Below are 20,483 nucleotides of genomic sequence, written 5' to 3' on the forward strand. Positions count from 1 at the left end.
TCATCAGAATGCCTGTGTATGTTTCAGTTTGTAGTGGGTTTACATAGCAAGGTTTTGGTAGTGAGGGGCTGGAGGGGTGGCTTCTGTGAGATGACTCCAGCAGCTGCCCCGTGTTAGATATGGGGCAGTTTCAGCAGGCTCCAAAAGGGACCCACTACTGGCCAGAGCTCATCCAATAAGCAATGTTGTTTGTGCCTCTGAGAGAGAAGATTTAAGGAAAACAAACAAACAAACAAACAAACAAACAAAAAACTGCTGCAACAGCAGCTGGGAGAGTGAGGAGTGAGGAGTGAGGAGTGAGAAGCAGCCCTGCAGACCCCAAGATCAGTGCAGAAGGAGGGCAGGAGGTGCTCCAGGCAGGCAGCAGCAGTTCCCGGGCAGCCTGTGGAGAGGCCCCTGGTGGAGCAGGCTGTCCCCCTGCAGCCCATGGGTCCCACATGGAGCAGATCTCCACACTGCAGCCTGTGGAGGAGCCCCCGTGGAGCAGGTGGATGTGGCCTGGAGGAGGCTGCGGCCCATGGAGAGCCCCCACAGGAGCACGGGGTCTGGGGGGAGCTGCCGCCCACCCGTGGGGGACCCGTGCTGGAACAGTTTGCTCCTGGGGGATGGATGGACCCTGTGGGATGGAGCCGTGTGGGAGCAGTGCTTGAAGAGCTGCTGCCTGTGGGCAACCCCCGCAGGCTCAGTTCGGGAAGGATGGCAAATGAGGTTAATTTAGCGTAGAGGAATGGAGTTTCATGGGAGACCTGATTGCTCTTTACATCTGCCTCAAAGGAAGTTATAGCAAGGTGTGGGTCGGTATTTTCTCCCAAACAGGAGTGATAGAACAAGGGGAAATGGCCTCAAGTTGCTCCAGGGGAGGTTTAGCTTGCATATCTGGAAAAGACTCTTCACTGAAAGGGTTGTGAAGAATTGGAACAGGCTGTCCAGGGATGTGGCTGAGGCACGGTCTATAGAGGTATTTAAAAGATGTGTAGATGAGGTGCTTAGGGACATGGTTTAGTGGTAGACGTGGCAGTGCTAAGTTAAAGGTTGGACTTAATCTTAGAGGCATTTTACAACCTAAATGATTCTATGATTCCATAATCATAGTATTCTATGATTTTTGTTACTAATGTACAAATATGGGCCATTTAAAAATCCAACCTTCCTAAACACAAATGTGCATTTAAACTCCTGCTTTACAATCTAACAGTAATTAACAGAAAGGGATTGCTTGATCATCCAGATAGTTCATTTTCCATTAAAACTGTGAGCATCCACTAGATCCATTATTTCCTCCACATATTTCATTTTCACTGAAGCAATCCTATATAGTACTTACTATATTTTGCATATTGTCCCATTGAAATTTAAGTTGGTGAATTTAGACTTTTCCTCCAGGAAGAGAGATAATGCATCAAATCTCTCCCATGTTGCACTCATAGATAAAGAAGCAAACAGCCAGATGTAAACAAAAATTATAAAGCTCACAAAATAATCTACCTAGGCTTCCATTTCTACTCTTATGCATTATTCTTTGACTTCAGATAATTCCCTATTTTCCTGTAGGAGTTGTCATCTTTAGTAATAAGGTAAACCATAATAGAGTGTCTCTTCCTACCAGTTGGTGGTTCACCCTCTTATCTACATTTTCATTTTGCCATTACTAGTAGCTTTCACCTATCTGCTAATACAAAACAAACATTTTGTTGTTCTTTCTTCTACTTATCACAGAGAGAAAAACAACAACAACAGTCTACAATCTCATTTATAAAACCATAATTCTCTCATCCTCAAACAACATTTCAAAATAATTCCATAATGATTACAACAACAGAGAGATGGCTTAAGTTATATAGAGAGCTATCTTCATTGTTATTATCTTCTTCGTGTTGCTTTCCATATTTACCTCCAACACCTTATCAGTAATTAAATTAAAATGTCTAAATGAGAGAGACTAAGTCTATATTTTCTCTCCACCTGTACTGGCATTTTCTACCTTATGCTGATCACAGAATCACAGAATCATCTAGGTTGGAAGATACCTTCATGATCACCTAGTCCAACCTCTGACCTAACACTAAAAAGTCCTTCACTAAACCACATCACTAAGCTCTAGATCTAAATGTCTTTTAAAGACAGCCAGGGATGGTGACTGAACCACTTCCCTGGGCAGCCCATTCCAATGCTTATCATCCCTTTCATTAAAGAAGTTTCTCCTAACATCTAACCTAAACCTCCCCTTGGCACAACTTTAGCCTACTCCCCTTGTCCTGTTGCCAGCCATGCAACAACCCCCACCTCGCTACAGCCTCCTTTAATGTACCTATAGAGAGTAATAAGGTCACCCCTGAGCCTTCCCTTTTCCAGGCTGAACAAGCCCAGCTCCCTCAGCCGCTCCTTGTAGGACTTGTTCTCCAGACCCCTCACCAGCTTCGTTGCCCTTCTCTGGACTCGCTCAAGCACCTCGATGTCCTTCTTGTAGTGAGGGGCCCAAAACTGAACACAGTACTCAAGGTGCAGCCTCACCAGAGCCTGCACAGGGGGGACAATCACTTCCCTAGCCCTGCTGGCCACACTGTTTCTTATACAAGCCAGGATGCTGGTGGCCTTCTTGGCCACCTGAGCACACTGCTGGCTCATATTCAGCCGACTATCAACCAATACTCCCAGGTCCTTCTCTGCCAGGCAGCTTTCCAACCACTTATCTCATTACCACTCATGATAATATTTCTTTGATCTTATCAAATTTTGTTGAACTTATTTGTTACAGGTTAGCTTCCTGATCCAGACCCATCACATTAAACTGGCATTTAGTGGAATCCCTATCTCTGGCCAACATGAAATCTTGATAGAGTAGGGAATAGCTTTTAACGTTTGTAGGTGTTGTTCTTCCCATCTCAAATAACTTCTAATGAAGATAAAGAAAATAGAGGATTTCTGTAAATTTTGGTGAGTTTCAACACTTCAGGAAGTTTTGTATGTTAGATCCGTTATATCTGATTGGATGTTAGACTGTAATAGCAGTCTAATAAACTGCAGAGAATGCACATATATATACCTATTTCTATTTTTGCTGTTTTCTTATATGGTGAAACAAAGGGTACACTTTGGGTAGCATATGCCAATGTACATTATAGATTAGGAAATCTGGAAAACGTTATTTGACCACAAGATGTAATTGAACTGTTCATCTGTTTAGAGGTCAACATAGCTGCAAAACTTGCACATAACATGAAAAACTTACAGCTGTGCTACCCTCAATCTGAACAGTACTGTCCCCCCAAAAAAATTAACTCGCTTGAAACTTTCCCAGAAATAAGAACCCAGGAGCAAGGAACTAAGACCAGACCTTAAGCTGTGAGAGGCACTATGAATTAATAAAACACAGGGAAGTTAATTATGAACACTCTATACTGGCTGCCTTATGTGATAAACTGAAGTAGGTGAAAGGGATAGGTTACAAAGGACTATTAGAAATGCAGAGACAGGACTGATCAGTGTTTTTCCTCAGTCAGAAAATACTCTGTATACTCCACATGTTCTCAACATACTGAAGTTTGGTTGCCTAGAAACATCTGAATTCCAGTCAATATCTATAACGGATAACATGCTTGATAATGTTTGATGCTTTTCTTACAAGACAATGGAAAATGCATCATTTCTTTCCCCCTATTTAATGTTTAAGGTGAATTTAAAAAGGTATATTATTAGAGTACAGGTAAGAACCTCCACACGTGTCTGGATGAATTAATGTCTTAAATTAGGTTTACCAAAAATAATAGAATTAGAGACATATTTAAGAAAACAGCTGAAAAATACATATTGAGTACATATAATTGAAAATTATTTTTAAAGGGGGCATATTATAGTTGATATGCCTAAAACATTGTTTTTAATTTATTTGATCTCTGGAACATTGCTTACTCCTGAACAAGTGATGTCATTTTAGCTACATGGTATTTAGATCATCCCCTTCTGTCTTAAGAAATTGTAATAATTTTCTATTTCAAATGATATCATTTGGAATGGATGAAACTGAATTCCTTTAACACAAAGGACATGCTTGAAGATTTTTTACTCCCCAACAATTTATACTTGTCCAAACAATTTAAATACTGAAATGTAGTAGTAGCTGCTTAAATCTGATCTGCCAGTAATTATCATCATTTATCTTTGAATATGAAATCTGCTTACTACACATCACACGTACCATCTGATGAATCACTCTTTCATAAAAGATAAAAAAAGAAAAAAAAAAGAAAAACAGCTTGCCAGCCTACTATCTTAGAGTTTACGCTTTTGTTTATATTATTACTGGTAGACTGCAGAAAGCTCAGATAGTACCATTAAATCTGATTCCTAATAGGCATCAAATTCATTCAGCAATATGACATTAATATGTCATCGAAAAGCACCAGCATTATAAATGTTCTTACTACCTATGTTGTCAAGCATTTCATTACCAGACTTCTTGCTTGAAAAGATACAATGATGTCCCAAATCAATGTCTTGCAGTATGCACAGGAGCCAGTCGTATAAATATGAAATATTTTCCCATGAATAAAACAAGCACTACACATCATGAATCTGCAAGTCTTTCAAAATGCTGTCTCAACTTGCTGAATATATGTTATTCTTGTCAATTCAGAGGCCACCTTTTTGGAGGGAAATAGCTCAGTTATGTTTAAGATGGCCTGCTCACTTGTAATAAGTTAATGCAGAGTTAAGCCTTGCTGCACTACAGTAAAAAATATGGTGATGTATTTTGATATATCACTGTTCTCACAATGCCAAACAAAATTATATTAATAATATTTACAGTTCTCCAAAGAGGCAAGAACGTATGTTGAGACCTTCACATCTTTTTACTTTATCGGATCGATCACTATCACTTTGTAATATGGGAATGTAAGACAATATATGCCCAGACAATAAGCTATCCTTGATACTGGGATATGGGTAATTATAAAGTTTAAATAAGCAATTACAAAGATTAAATAATGAGTAAGTATACTATGTGTAAGGTTGTGACAGCAGTCCAACTTTTAGATTGCCTTCTGTTTTAAACATATTAAAAAATAAATAAAAAAAATAAAGATCTGGACAGTGATTTCAGAGAGAAGACCACAGTGCTAAATGTGCAGGGGTGGAGCTATGACTGGATGAAAATTATCCTTATAGGAAGGATGTAATAATGCATCTTGATTTCAATTTAACAGATGTTCACTTTTTCACAGTTCTTTGGCAGGGAAGCTATTGCAACATGGTATTCCTGTAAAGTAAAGTGGCTGTTGGACCAGACTCTGATGCTGACTCCAATGGCATAGATGAGAAAAAAGGCAAGTCTACCTGTCTCTCAACCTGAAAGTCAATGACTTACAATCACAGTAACTTCTGTACTCATCTTTTACCATGTTACAGTGCATTATACTCTTGAGAAAGTTGAGCATGGGTGAAATCCCTTACCCTCATTTACAGCTGTATCTCATGTCACATGCTGTAACACTAAAATAACACTTTTCTGAAAAAGTAGGATGACTTTGTACCTAAAAACAAATGTAAGTGTAATTTCAAAGGTACAATAATTAGTGAAAGGATAATGTTGCAATTAATAACTTGTAGTATGACTGTTAATACATGCCTATCTATGAACAGAAATAATATACATGAAGCTTAACAAGTATTCTTTTCTTATACATTGTACCATTCTCTTTCAAAGAGAGGTATGATACAAAAAGGTGGTGTATCTCTGAAGGAATTGATTTTCACTATGTCATCAGCTGATTAACTATAAGTGGAAGCTTTCTTTTACACAGCTTTATTGCTTCCTTAGAACAAGGCCTCTTTCTTAAATCCATTTTGCTGCAGATATTGGCCTTCTGGTGGGAATGCATCTTACAAATAGGGACAACCTGAAGATAAACAATGCCTTGCAATGCTTACACAGACATATTTTTGCTACCTTTACACTTTGTGCAGGCTATACTCTTTTAAAGGAGAGATGGTATGTGTGCAAGCCTCACATCCAAGACACACATAAAAGAAAAGTTCAGAGGTGCCTGTAACTCCACAGACATACTGTTATATGAATGTCCTATATTTGCAACATGGTAGAAATATGGTCTGAGAGAAAGATTTTTCTAATTCCCATCTGTTGTCATAGCAGAGTTACAGTAAGTAAAGTACTTACTGTATGTGCAATGTTATTAAAAAAAGTGTGATATCCAAGCTATTTATTCTTACCATCAGTGACTTGAACTTCTTCTTGGATGTTGGCTGGCTTATGTCTATTGATCAATGCAGAATTTCTTGTGGCAGGCATAGCAGTTGCACCAGGAACTGCACCAGTTAGCAGCACTTCTACTCTTTTTTCTACTCTCTGCCTGGCTTGACAACATACAACAGCTACAGAAAAGAAAGAATCCATTATTTGTAAAGCATCAGAATCTTGTTTTTAACAAAATAATTAGAAGTGACGTATGCTTGGAGAATGATGGAATTCCAGAAATGAGTGAGACAACTAAAAGACAGTTTTCTCAAAGTTTTGTTGTTCATTTTTTAGGTGAAATAGTAGGAAATATTTCTAAACAAACAAAAATCTGTTCCTATAGTTAGTTCATAACAACACTTGCAAATTTTGCTCTTTTATTTTATAATAATAAAATATATCTTCATTTTAGTTCATTTGCAAATATGCTTTATGATATAGTTTGATATATAGCAATAAGAAAGGAAGAATGAAAGGAAAAAAAAAAAGAGAGAGAGAGAGAAAGAATTTAAAAGTTAAATGAAACAGTACTAACTTACTACTTGGTTTCTTACCAAGTAAGAATATTGTTCAAATTTCAGCTTTTAAAGAACTATGACAAAATAAAGAGCATCCTTCTCTTTGAAGCATGACAGACATTTTTTCAATTCAGTTAATGCTTTTAATTTGCTTATTACAAAACCTGTCCTTTTTCATTAGAAGATAGTTGGACTTTAGCTTATATACTAGATTTTATAAGGCTTACTTTTGTGGTCATTATTTATGGTTCTTTTAGTTCTTATTGGCACAGAAAGAGGAGAAAATCAGATTAAAAAGCTGAAGGAAAAAAATAAAATGTTTTCCAGCAAAAAAGAATTTTCCAGAGGTATTGAAATCAACATGAAAAAGAGGAGATGATTACATATTTTTCAGTTTCAAGGTCTAAATATCATTTTCCTCAGAATTATGGCTCTGAAAACTGCATAATTATTTTTATATTATTAAAATTTAGATATTTTTTTTCTGCCTACAAGGCAGTAAGTAATGACTCATGGTCACACATTTTTAAGTAAGGATGAAATGTTCAGAACTAGTAATTTGATCCCTTATCTAAAACAATCAGCAGAATTATATCCAAAGATTATTTAAAAATTATTTCTGAACTTCGTATCAAGATTTTATGATAAATAATTCAGACACAACTCTTGGTAAGTAATTATATTCCGTATTTAAAAAAAAAAAAAAAAAGCAAAAAATGCCTTGATCCTGAATCCTATTTAGTTAGCTATAACTTGTAATTCTGGAGCTTGTTTCATTATTGTTACTATCAAAAATAATTTGGTATAAAATTGTCCCTCATCTACACCATACGTTGTAGTTTTACCAAGCTTTTAGCTTTAAAAAGCTGTTCACAATTTCTATGTTTCACTATTCTGGGGTTATATCTCACCTTTAAAAATATGTTTAACAAATCTATAAACATGTACTATACAAAAAATAAGCAACAATAAAAGTCCTATGAATGTGTCAGTTATTTTTTAATGCAAGTTTACTTCTCAGGAGCAAGTGGAAAACTTACTGCTATTTACACCAACCTGTTTTGGTTACAGTGAAATTCAAGGCTGAGCAACACAATGGACATCTAACCATTAAACTGTCTGGAAGGGTATTTGGGGTATTTAAGTCGAAATCTATACTTGTGTCAGTCTTTCATTTGATTTATTTATGGTTCTCTAATTTAGCATTAACTGGGACACTAAAGTGCACAAGCCATGAGGTTTCCAACTGTTCCCAGCTCCTTTTATCCATAATGAGAAAGAAACAGAAGGTCTAGATTTACTTTGTAGGCTGGGAAGGGGATTTTATTTTTAATATGTGATTTTATCTTTTTTAAAAATGTGATAGAGTATTAGAGCAAATTTTCATGACCAAGCAGGTGAGAACACAAATAACTATTTTATTTCCTTGAACTTACTGTTCAAGTTTTTCAGTAATTACCTACCTGGCACTAATTTCTGCTGTGGTGCTTCGGGTATTCCATGAACTGGATAGGTCCAGAGTATTCCCTGAATACCCCCATCCTCTAACACAATAACACTATTTGGAGAATAAGTGAACAGTATCATGGAAAACAGGTAGAATGTTATTATGGTACTAACATTATGATAGTATTGAGATTTTTTTTCTCTAAAACAATATAGAGTTAAGAGTTACCGGAAACGTGAAACTCCATTTAATTGTATGCTTTAATGCTAAACATATCTAAAAAAAATATATGAAATAAGATCCAAGCAAATCATAAAAGCCATAACTGACATCCACTTATTTTAGTGTCTCTGAATACCATGTCAGGATACAAGATCATTTGGCTTGATTTGCTCTCTCTTATGTCATGCCTACACTGAAGCAAAGTTTATGTATTTTATGCATTACAAAAACATACCCACAGGAGAGCAATTATTAACCCCAAAATTAGAAGTATCTAACAACTTTCATTTGCTCAATATCCGTAACTGTACTGGCAGATAGTACTTTGCATTTTGTAAAGTACATACTTTGCAGGGTACATTAAAAGCTCATGTTGGATATCTAGTGCCCTCAAAAATCAGACACTTGCTTCCCCTTGGGAGCCACACACAGATATCTGAAGGGAAAAATGATTATAAGATTGAGTATCTGCAACTGCATATTTTTCCTATTAGAATAAATTACCTCTTTAAGTCTTTACTTAATTCAGCAGAATCCTCATAAGGCCAGTTTTCACCATTTTGCCTCATTACATGAATTACCACCGCAGCCTCATACATTTTCATTGTATCTGGCATGAATAACACTGGGATGTCCAGTTTTTCTTTTGGAGCTAACTGAATTCCTGTAAGACAGAACAGATTGTTATCGTACCTTGGAAATTTTGAAAATCACTTAAAACATTTTATTCACATATTTACTTTTTTTTTTTATATACACCATTTAACATTTTAGCATAGTGTATTGTTCTCCCTGTGACAACAAATCACATTTTATCCTGCTCTTGCTACAGTCAAATCTTATCTTACACTACCATCTGAGGTCAGTCCTCCTGTAATAAGGTGTTTCTTGATTCCTTGATTCCATGTCCTAAAGAGAGGAGTTGACAAAAATTGTTGGAATTAAAAAAATAAAAATAAAAATATAATATTGTTTGGCAAAGCAACATGAAACCAGAAGTCCTTTTACACTTCTGCTTACTGATAAAGCTTTGAAAAGAGACTCAAAGAGACTCTGAAGGCTCAAAACAAAACAAGATAAAGTGATCTTCCCATATTGAATATTCAGAGACCATGTGTAATCCCATTGCATTGGTGGGTTGAAACATATGAGAATAATATTGCATAAAAAAAGATGAATCCAAAAACGATTGTTTATGTTTGTGACATAACTGAAATACATTTTAAAGAACTTATACTACCATTATAGAAGCCATGCCTTTTCTGTACTATTTCTCATGTGATTGACTTTGCTTAAAAAAAAAAAAAAAAAAAAAAAAAAAACTCTATCCTGTCTGCAGTGAAGGTGACCTGACACATTCCATAATTAAGGGCCTTTTTCCAACAGGTTGCCTGTGTGCCATGTGTCAGAATATCTACCTAAGTTCCAGCAATTAAGTTATAGGAAAAAAAAAAAAAAAAAAAAAAAAAAGGAAAATTAGAACAAATGAGTCATATAGTCTATCTGTTTTCAAGCTTTTAAAATAATTCTTGAAATTTGGTAGAACTGATGTCTCTGGGTTAGGGTTTCAGCTTTAATTCTACCTGCAGAAAAACCTCCTGGATATAACTAACTGCTTTTACATTATGCTCTACATTTTTGTGGTAATTTTTCATGCCTACTACAATGCATATCCGCTCATATAGATACATGTGCATCATTTCCTGAGAATGACGGAGTCTGCTAAAGTTAGAATGCATGGAAGAAGCAGTGCACTCCCTGTGATTGCTTCTTGTGATAACAAAAGACTGCTAGGTGCTCAAAAAATGTCACCAGGGAAACTTTTATCTTGTGCTCCAAATGTTCACCTTCCTATAGACTAAGTGGCTGGAGGGATGAAGACCTCAGTGCTGAGAGCTGTAGCAAAGTGAGCAATAAGAACATTGTAATGCAGTCTTGGGAAGGACAAAATATTAAAAAAGAGTTGGATGCATTGAAGTTTTGTAGACTTTTAGGGAGACAGAATAAAATGATGACAGATAGGAATGGCCAGAAGCAAAAAGAAATCAAGTAAAACACTGTCCAGGATAATTACCTTTATGATGAATTATCTTGTACTGTGTTATCTAGGTACTTTCTACAGCATATAAACCAACTGGAGTCAATATGGTTCTGTAGCTGTAATGTTTTTAGCTAGAAACTCTTATAAATTAAAATGAACTAACTAAATTAAGATTGGAAAATCAATCTAATTATGAAGGTTGGGGTTATTTAAAGACAAACCATTCCACCTGCAGGATTTCTGCCTCTTTCATTAACAATGCCTCAAAACCTCAAATACTGACCAGTGCTTCACATTACTATGCATTCTACTAATAGTAAAAAATTCTTACCTAAACATTTGGATTTCTGTATTGTAAAGGCTCATCATGTAGTAATGGAAATTAAGTAACTGCACTGTAATAATAATTGCATAATTTCTGTGCAGTTTTGTAATTCCATCATGGTATGAGCAATTTGTTTTTGAAAAAAAGTACTTGAAAAGTCTCTTATCTTGAAACAGCTCGAAAATATTCTCATTAAATATCATGTTAAATTGCTAATTGCTAAAATGAAAAAAAAAAATCATTTAATAAAGACTTATGATATTTTCTTAGATCTTAATGTCCTCAGTTGATGTATTACAAATCAAGTGTGTATATATATATATACACACACACACAAGATTTAAAAGATGAAGAATATACACATACTGTTGACAATAGTGTGGTCTAAGAGTTTTACCTTTAAAAAATTACCAACATACCCGTCAATCCAATATCTTAAATAACTAAACTGATCATACACATTGTTGCCATACTTCCAAAACCTTCTGACCCATTCCTTTGAAATAGATGTCAGCTATAGCTCTGATAGTTCTCCTTCCATGAGAAACAAGACAGCTTTCTACTGTGATTTGTCAAACTTTGGGCCTACGCTGCTGTAGCTAAGGCAGAGGCCTGTAATATCTATAAATCTCCACTATATTAAAATTCTATAAAATTCTATTCTACTCCATTCTACATTAGAAGCTTATTCATCAGGATATAATTAGCTTGCCTTGAATCCAAATATATACATACCAAAGTAGTATTACCAACAACAGTATGTACGCACTTTGTGACACCATTATGGCAAATCCAAACACAATGTGGAAGCATTGTAAATAAGTTTGTGAGCAACGTGACCAAAAAAGGAACAAAGATATGTACCTTCATGCAGGAGGCATTTGGGTAACGGAAGTTTAAAGATGAAGCACAAGGTAAGCAAAAGGGACTGCAACAGGCAGGACATTTTGCTGAATACATAGGAGGCATGACCAGCAGAGCCAAAACCCAAACACCATGGGGAGCTGTTGAGACTGCCCCTCGGAGGGGGAGGAGTCAAGAAGTGCACAGCAGCCATAATGACCAGAGAAAGATGGAGAAGAAAGACAATCATCCAAATTCAGTTCTTCTTTTCATCAAAGTTTTTCTCTGTCAAGCCTGATCACTTTAACCTCCATGATGAACATCAAGGACCAAAGTCATCAGTGCTAATTATACAGCATGAGCTTCACAACATTGTACACTTATTTAGGATATGATTACTAAAGAATAGCACTTTCATACATGTAATAATTGCTAACAGTGTGTAAGAATTGCTCATTAGCTTGAAAATTGTTGTTAGTAAACAATTTCAGTAAGGTTTTTTTTAAAAGTGACCTATTTAGTCAGTCTCCTAAACATTCCCACCACAGATATCTCTAATCCCTAATGGTATCTTTACACATCATACAGTTGTGTATATACATAGAGAGATAGTTATATGTAGTAATACACACACATCTGTTCCATTGCAGCACTGAGCAACTGTGGTTTGTATCATTTCGTCCTTAGTTATTTTTTCTCTTTTCTCCTTCTAGTCATCATGGATGGGTGACCTTCAAGTTGTTAAAAGGCTGTAAGGTACAGAGAAAGAAACCTCTCCATTGCCTCCAAAGTGCAAGAACAGCTTTAACTTGCCACAAAAACACTTTGTGTTCTGTAAAAACACTTACCCGTCATTTTGCTATGTATGTAGGAAAACACCATCCCAGCTTTTTAAGGAACACTGCACCAGCAATAGTACACACAGAAAGACAATAAAATATATGTGCATAATTTAGTAGAAATCAACTTGACAAACCAAGTTCATACTATTTGTTTGTGGACCTCATGTATTCTGCTAGGGTTATCGAGGAAGTATTTCCTCTCTATGCACTCTACCATGTTGTATATAAATTACTAATAACAAAATTGCTGCTATATCAACATTTTATTAATTGAATATCCAGGAGCTGTTCAAGATAATTTTTGGTCTATAGTGTTTTGCCAGAATAATGTACTCAGGATGATTTGCAACTTAAAATACCATCATTAATACCATTTGCAACTGTTTTAACACATGACAAATAGAACAGACTGTAAACTAATATTTTGTTACATTATATATGCATTGCACATACTGTTTAAACAGCAGCTTAATTATGCCTGTTACAGGACATACGGCTTTTTTAACAGTAAATTTTAATACAGAGTCCATATGATATCATTCTGGGTCATTCTCGCAGAAAATTGGTTATTAAACATCACAAAAAGACAAATTTTACTATAACTGTTGAAACAGAATGTGTTCACATTTTTAATAAACATTCTTCCTATTAGAAGCTGTTCATAATGACAGTAATTTTTATATCACTGGACTTGCCTGCAGCTGTCAACTAACTAACTGATCATTAACTGCTAGTAAAGATTTATTTCCTTATGATTTTGCATAGTTAAAAAGACAGATGAAATAGGCCTAATTGGAAAAAAAAAAAAAAAAAAAAAAAAAAAAAAACACATATTGCTTCATGCTTCTCTTTTCTTATTCCCATTTAGAGAATGTAAACCAGCAACTCCTGACACAACAGACAATAATATTTATGTGGGCAATTTTAGCATAAATCAGCATGACCAAGTTGTTCCACAAACTCTCTGTAAGAAATTCACAGCAAGGCACTTTTTCTGAATAAATCACACAGACAGACAGAATCACACAGAATTTCTAGGTTGGAAGAGACCTCAAGATCATCGAGTCCAACCTCTGACCTAACACTAACAGTCCCCACTAAACCATATCCCTAAGCTCTACATCTAAATGTCTTTTAAAGACTTCCAGGGATAATATAAATAAAGCTGCATCATATTTGGTATAAAGCTTTAGGCCAGATTTTGATAACACCCTGCTTCCATGTCACTGTACAAAAACCAGAAGGAAACAGTTGTAGTTATCAGCAAACGCACAGCTGACCCTTTATGGGCTGAACCCACCTCATTCAAACCAAAGGATCACAATTGGAGTCAACTGCCTTACGGAGAAGCACATGGAGATCTGTCTCCTCCCTTATTTCTTTATGAGGTAGCCTATATTTTAAGCCCTGCCTCTAGCCTCTCCAAAGGAAGGTAGAGAACAGTGATTCTGTTCTCAGTGATTCTGTTCTCAGTGATTCTGAACCTTTGGAGTCCACATTCTTTGAAACTTGAGACTAGAACTCAGAACTGAATTACATAATTAAATCAAAATGAGTGCATTTCAAATTCTCTGCTTTACTTCTCTGGGGGCACTGCACTCTTCATTGAGTTCTGTAATTTCCATGTCAGCCCTGGAAAGAATATCACTCTGAAAGCTAAAGTTGAAGTAATGCAGTGGATCTCTATAGCTGCGAGGAAGCTATATTTGGAAGGATCATAGATGGGTAAAAATTCATTTGTTGCCTCTACAGTAGCTTAGGAAAAAGTTTAAGAGCAAGCACTGATAAACCTTGCCACACTGTTAAAACTGTGATGACAATGAGCAAAATATCCTACAGTATCTTTGAAAAGAATCATAATCTTCTCATTTAACTCATCTTAGTTCAAGCCATGTACCTTTCATATTAGTAAGGAACTCTGATCATAAAATTTCTAGATGTTGAAAGGTCTGCTTCCTTGATGCATTACTATTAAGTCTATAGCATCTCAGAGTAATTCCCACTGATTGTACCCAGAACAGCAGCCCTCAGTTCAGTTTCCTCCAACTGAAAAAGAGGCAAGAGATGAGGAAGATCTCTCTATGTCTTGCTGGAGTCTGATGGGAAACCATTTACGAGTAGTAGGGTGGTCCTTTGTCTTTTTTTTTTTTTTTTTTTTTTTAATCTTAATAGTTTCTCCATAAGAATCATCATAGAATAACCAGTTAAAACCACAGATGGCCCTGCTAAAATTAAAACTGGTCATAAAAATGTTAGTTCAGTATAATCGGGTCTGTTTTCTAACACTATCCTCAGGATATGGAAAGGGTGGCCTCCACAATATTCGCAGACAATAGCTGCTGCTGGGGAAAGATTTTTAATTCTTTCTAAAGGAATTCATCCAGAAAAGTAGGATTGATTTCAGGCAGTAGAGAGTCAGATATTGCCAACGCTCCAGTAAGCATCAGAAATACATTAAAAAATCATGTGTATGTATTCTTCATTTATTCTCACCTGCTAGAAGAAATAAAAGCCTGGCTCACATCTGAAGATTAAGGTCTTTTTTTTTTTTTTTTCTTTTAAACAACTCTGCCAAAAGTGATTCAGTGGTCTATTCCAAGAGTTAAATAAAGTACATACAGCAATTCTGCCTCAACTGTTACTAAGGATGGGTTCATTTTTGTTTGCTTTTTTTTTTTTTTTTTCTGGTCCTTCCTATGAGGCTGCTTGAAGTTTTGATTCCCTTTCAGTAAAACATGATCATAGCCCTTTGTTATGGGTTCTAATTAGCAAAATGTGGGAATGCAGCAATCTGTGTTCATTTTCATACATCAGTATTATAATTAGTCAGTCTCAATGAGTAAATAAGAATACAATTTTCTGGATCAACAGCCATCAGTCAACAAACTCCATCTATGGAGATACTCAAAACCTGACTAGATATCATCCTGAAAAACCTGCTTTGGCTGACCCTGCTGTAGCAAGGGAGGGGTTGGATGAGATAATCTCAAGAGGTCCTTTACCACCTAAGCAATGTGATACCGTAATTCTGTGTTCATGGTAGATCACTATACTCAGGTTTGGTTTTGCTTTTCAGAATACATATAATACATTCTTGTATGCTAAGCCATATATAGACATTTTCTCAATGAATCACTTGGTATGTATTTATAGAAATATATATATATACATGTATATTTCATTTTTCTTCCCTCACTACAGTTTATTTAGGTAGTTGGGATGAAAGAGAGATTCCTTTCATAGATGGTCCATGGTGAATTTATTTTTGGGTGGACTTTCTGCTTCATTAATTATGGATTCTTCCACCAAAGGTTAGAGTTGTCTTTTGACCAACATCTGAAAGCTTCAGAGAATCACTGAATGGTTGGAGTTGGAAGGATCTCTGGCAGATGTGGTCCAACTCACCTGCTGAGACAGGTCCACTGAGAGAAGGTTGCACAGGACCCTGCCCAGGCAGCTTTTGAAGATCTCCAAGGAAGGAGATTCCACAGCCTCTCTGTGCCAGTTCTGTCACATTTATAGTAAGGAAGTGTTTCCTGATGTTCAGGAGGCATCTTGTGTTCCAGTTTGTGCCCACTGCCTCTTACCCTGTCACTGTGCACCACTGAAAAGGGCCTGGTTCTGCCTGGTTTGAACCTTCCCTTCAGTTATTTATAAACATTGATAAGATCCCCCTGAGTTACTGAGTTCCTTAGTTGAAAAAATTAAGCCATGAATATGCAACTCAGATGCTAACAAGCAATTTCACAAATGACTGGTTAAAACTTGAAAAGTTGCTTTAAGAAATAAATGGCACAAATGAAAGACTGGATGTTTGAGTCTTTAACTGAAAAGGCTTCACATCATCACTATCATAAGCACACAATAAAATGTATTAGATACAGTATGTTTATAACCTTTCTGCCATTTTATGAATCTTGTGTTAATACAATTTTGTACACTTCTGGCAGAATCTTTCTGGCTTCTCTCATTAAGAGATTTAATTTAGAATGATTTTTTTTCTGGTACTAAATAATAGATACAAGTTAAACATTTGCTATTTAGATTAAAATAAATGGATTGAGAACAGGGCTTAGTAATTAAATATGTTGTTTCATTTAATGCAATTTATTTTGCATTTAACCAAAGCCTCTCTAGAAAGCCAAGTGTAAAGTCTTCTTTCATTTATAAAATTATATTTCTCTAACTAATAGTCTATAGTGCAATTGTGGCTAAGAAAAAAAAAAAAGCCACCATTATTTTGCCAGAAATACCTATTAAATTAATTTATCATAGATGTGCGGTAGCAGTTAATCTTACAAGGGTTAAGCATGTCAAGGGAAAAAAAATGGTTCTAAGCACAGCAATTCACTTCATCAGTGTAACCAAAACAAGAAAAATATTAAACTTAAAATATTTAACTGAGATAACTGAAAAATACATATAAAAAAGGTCATGAAAACCATGAAGACCACACAATCCTATTGAGAAAAAGTGGATGATAATTTTTAAAATCCCCAGTATAAGACTACTGATTAATATTAATATACTGCTTAGTATATTTCAGAAGAAAGTCTCGCTCACTTCCATACATATCAGATTGGATTATCCACTTAGGTATAAGAATGGCTTTGCAGTAATACAGAAATTGAATAACATCATAAACTGTGGATCAGCACAAGATTTACCACTTATCTCCTAAACTCTGGTTGCTTTAACTTTGACTTTGGTTAGGTGTTACAGAGCTGTCAAATCTTAAAAAGAAAAAAAAAAAAAAAAAGTAATTGCCTCATGTAATTGCCTCAAATTGTATCGTGTAAATTCATTTACACGATACAGTCAATACTATTTTCCATTTCTGCTGTTATCTTATGCATTTGTCTTGGCAGCCTGGGATATCTTTGCAGTTTCCTTTCAGAGGTGTTGGACTCTGAAAGTGTCCACCTGAGACACTCTGAGAGTGGTGGACTTTGTGTATCCTTTACTAAAATTAAGTGAGTAAGCATATTAGGAAAGACACATTTGAATGGCAGGTGCTAAGAACAGCAAGAAAGCAAGGCTGAACAGCAGTTCAGAACAATACAAAGGTCAAAGGTGAGAATGGGAAGATGATTGCAAGGAGAGGGAAAAGTGAGCAATAAGACTGGAAAAAGAAAGAAACAAAACAACTAAGGGACCAGAAATAGGGTGACAGGCATAGACAGTAATTTGCAAGATGATTCTATGGTAGAGAACAGTGGAGACTACCAGACTGCTTTATATAGAAGTATAGAAGACACTTGGCATAGGGAATGCCAAATAGATAAGAGTAAGGAGAGAAGAATAAAAAATAAAGATAAAATTTTGTGGGATCATTGAGGCACCCAAAATCTAAAGGTCTGCAGCACAGTATTGTCCTAGATCCAAAGTTGCACAAAGCAAAAGGCATACTTTGTAGCCAAAGGAAAAGAAAATGCAAGTCTTTTTCCATATCAGTACTGCAAAAGATGTATAAATATGTCTTTTTTTCTGAATTATACAAATTGTGACACCTCAAAAAAAGCTAAGTATAAACTCAGTTTATATAAGGTCATTCAGCCCTACCTGAACTAATTAACTAATGAAGTAATCTTATTTCTTTACACATTTAAATATTTCTGACATTCTCTAAAGAATTGATAAATAACGGAATACAAGATCAAAACCACGGTGAACCACAGAAAGATTCAAAACCACAGTGTGGATAGAGAGGGACTGCTAGGGTGAGTAGAATAGAGAGAGATAGTCATATATTTTAGAAACAGGATCTGTTATGTTCCACCCTACTATGTTAATTGGAAAACTATGTCCCACTCAACCCTTCTCCTCCTTTACTAAATTAATTCACTCTGTTCTGCATATGACAAAATACAGTCTACAAGCATTTAGTATCCTACCTAAAATCTTAACAAAAACCAAACCAAACCAAACAACCAAACAAACTAACAAAATAAATAAAATTAAAAGTAAATAAAGCAAATAAAGTAAATAAAATACCACAAAGTAAATAAATAACCACACAAGTATTTTTAAAATGCAAGAAACTTCAAGAAAAGGCAATGTCATATGCTTTTTAAACAGGTGTGTTTTTTTTTTAGTACCCAGACACAAAAAATCACCAAACTTTATCCCTTCTTTCTTAAAGAATATTCACGTTACCCTAAGATAAAGTACTAGGTAAGTAAATTAAGAGTATGACAGCTTCCGCTTTCCTTAATCTTCTTCTAGACCTAAAAACACACAAGCATGTCTTGAATTCATGGCTGAAAGAAAATTGTAATTGCTTGTTAGGTGTAACTGAATTTTTGACTTGTCAAATATCAGATTATTTTTGACAGATATATTTTTACTTTCATTTTAAACTTGGATATATGCATCTCTTAGTCCTATCTCTGAAAGTAGTCAAGTTCTGAAGCTATGGCAGATTTTAATCAAAATTTGCAAAGAGGTATAAAATTGGCAATGATGCTGGTGATGTTACATCCTTCTAGTTTTTATATTCAACCAAAAATTGTACTGTTTTTTACAAGTTGCCAGAAGATGTATCACACTTCATATAGTAGATGGTAACTGGAAACAGATAAGTCTCCAATTGACTCGTGTGTGAATGGGATACAGTGATTATACAGCGCTTTTGCCTTTTCAAAAGTTGTTTGCTTGACATAGTTTATAACCTTTGAAACAGCCAGTTTAGATATTACTCTCTCCTGTGAGTCACATATATATATTTATTGACTTATAAATTTTCAAAGTCTCAATACTTATACTCTTCATCATTCAAGGTTCACAGGTTTTTGTAATACGGCAGAGCTGAGCACTATGATTTTTTTTTTTGGTTTCTTAGTACTCAAGAAAATAGTCAAAGTTGTTAAGAAGAATCCCTCATGAAAAGTAACTTTTGCCCACTAATTTGAATTATGCCATCACATAATAGTTCTATGAATCATATAACCTATGACATGGTACAGAATTTAAAATTTGCATGGAGGGAGCATGTACTTCTTAGCTAAATACTTTCCATACTAGGAATATTTATTTATTTATTTATTTATTTATTTTCTGGAGGGAAGGCTTCTGTAGCCCAGTAAATATGATCTCTTGCCATTACTATTAAAAGGTTTTTTAATGACCTTACACAATAGGGTCTCAGGATTTAATTGAGATTTGTCTTGGTATAAGCTCGTTTTAGTTATGATAACAATTATTTAGCAGTCAGGTTTGTATTAGGATATTTTAAGTTTATAGAGGTAAAAAGTAAACATCAAAGCCCTGAATTGGAGGACTGTGGCTGCAGGAACAATAAACTCCCAGCCAATTCCAAGCTTGTGGGGAATTTGCTGCTCCAGCTGGATGCATATAAGTCTATGGGGTCTGATGGGATTCATCTCAGAATACTCAAAGAGCTGGTTGATATCATTGCAAAACCTCTCTCAACTATTTTTCAAGAGTCTTGGGAAGCTGGAGAGGTCCCAGTTGACTGGAAGCTGGCAAATGTTCCAGTGTTCAAGAAGGGGAAGAAAGAGGACCCTCATAGTTACAAGACTGTCAAGTCTTACTTCAGTGACTGGTAAAATTATGGAGAAGATTATTCTGGGAGTTACAGAAAACTTGAAAGACAGTGCAGTCATTGGTCACAGTCAACATGGGTTCACAAAGGGATAGTCCTGCTTAACTAACTTAATTTCCTTTTATGACATATTACCCAACTAGTTGACTAAGCAAAGCCAGTTGATGTGATCTTTTTGGATTTAAATAAAGCTTTTGATACTGTATCCTTTTAAACAAAATGTTCAGCATAGAGCTGGACAAGTACATAATATAATGGGTGAACAATTGGCTGATGGGTCAGGCTCAAATGGTTGTAGTAAAGAGGATTACATCAGGCTGGCAGACAGTCAGCAGTGGGGATCCCCAGGGCTCCGTTTTAGGGACAGTTCTCTTTAATGTTTTTATAAATGACCTGAAAGCAGGACTTGAATGTATGCTAAGTTTGAA

The 20,483-nt window shown here is 35.5% G+C and overlaps 1 protein-coding gene across 1 annotated transcript in view; it reads right to left on the bottom strand.

Moving 5' to 3' along the window:
- Window positions 1-20,483, bottom strand: part of CFAP47 (cilia and flagella associated protein 47) — a gene marked incomplete at both ends in the record, with an annotated part of 301,646 nt that overhangs the window by 34,902 nt on the left and 246,261 nt on the right. The window contains 3 exon segments of the mRNA XM_082784753.1: window positions 6,229-6,390; window positions 8,235-8,329; window positions 8,945-9,104. Coding sequence (XP_082640879.1) covers window positions 6,229-6,390; window positions 8,235-8,329; window positions 8,945-9,104 — 417 coding nt within the window.

This window comes from Aythya marila, assembly GCF_965140915.1.
Source record: "Aythya marila genome assembly, chromosome: 1".
NCBI classification, from domain to species: domain Eukaryota; kingdom Metazoa; phylum Chordata; class Aves; order Anseriformes; family Anatidae; genus Aythya; species Aythya marila.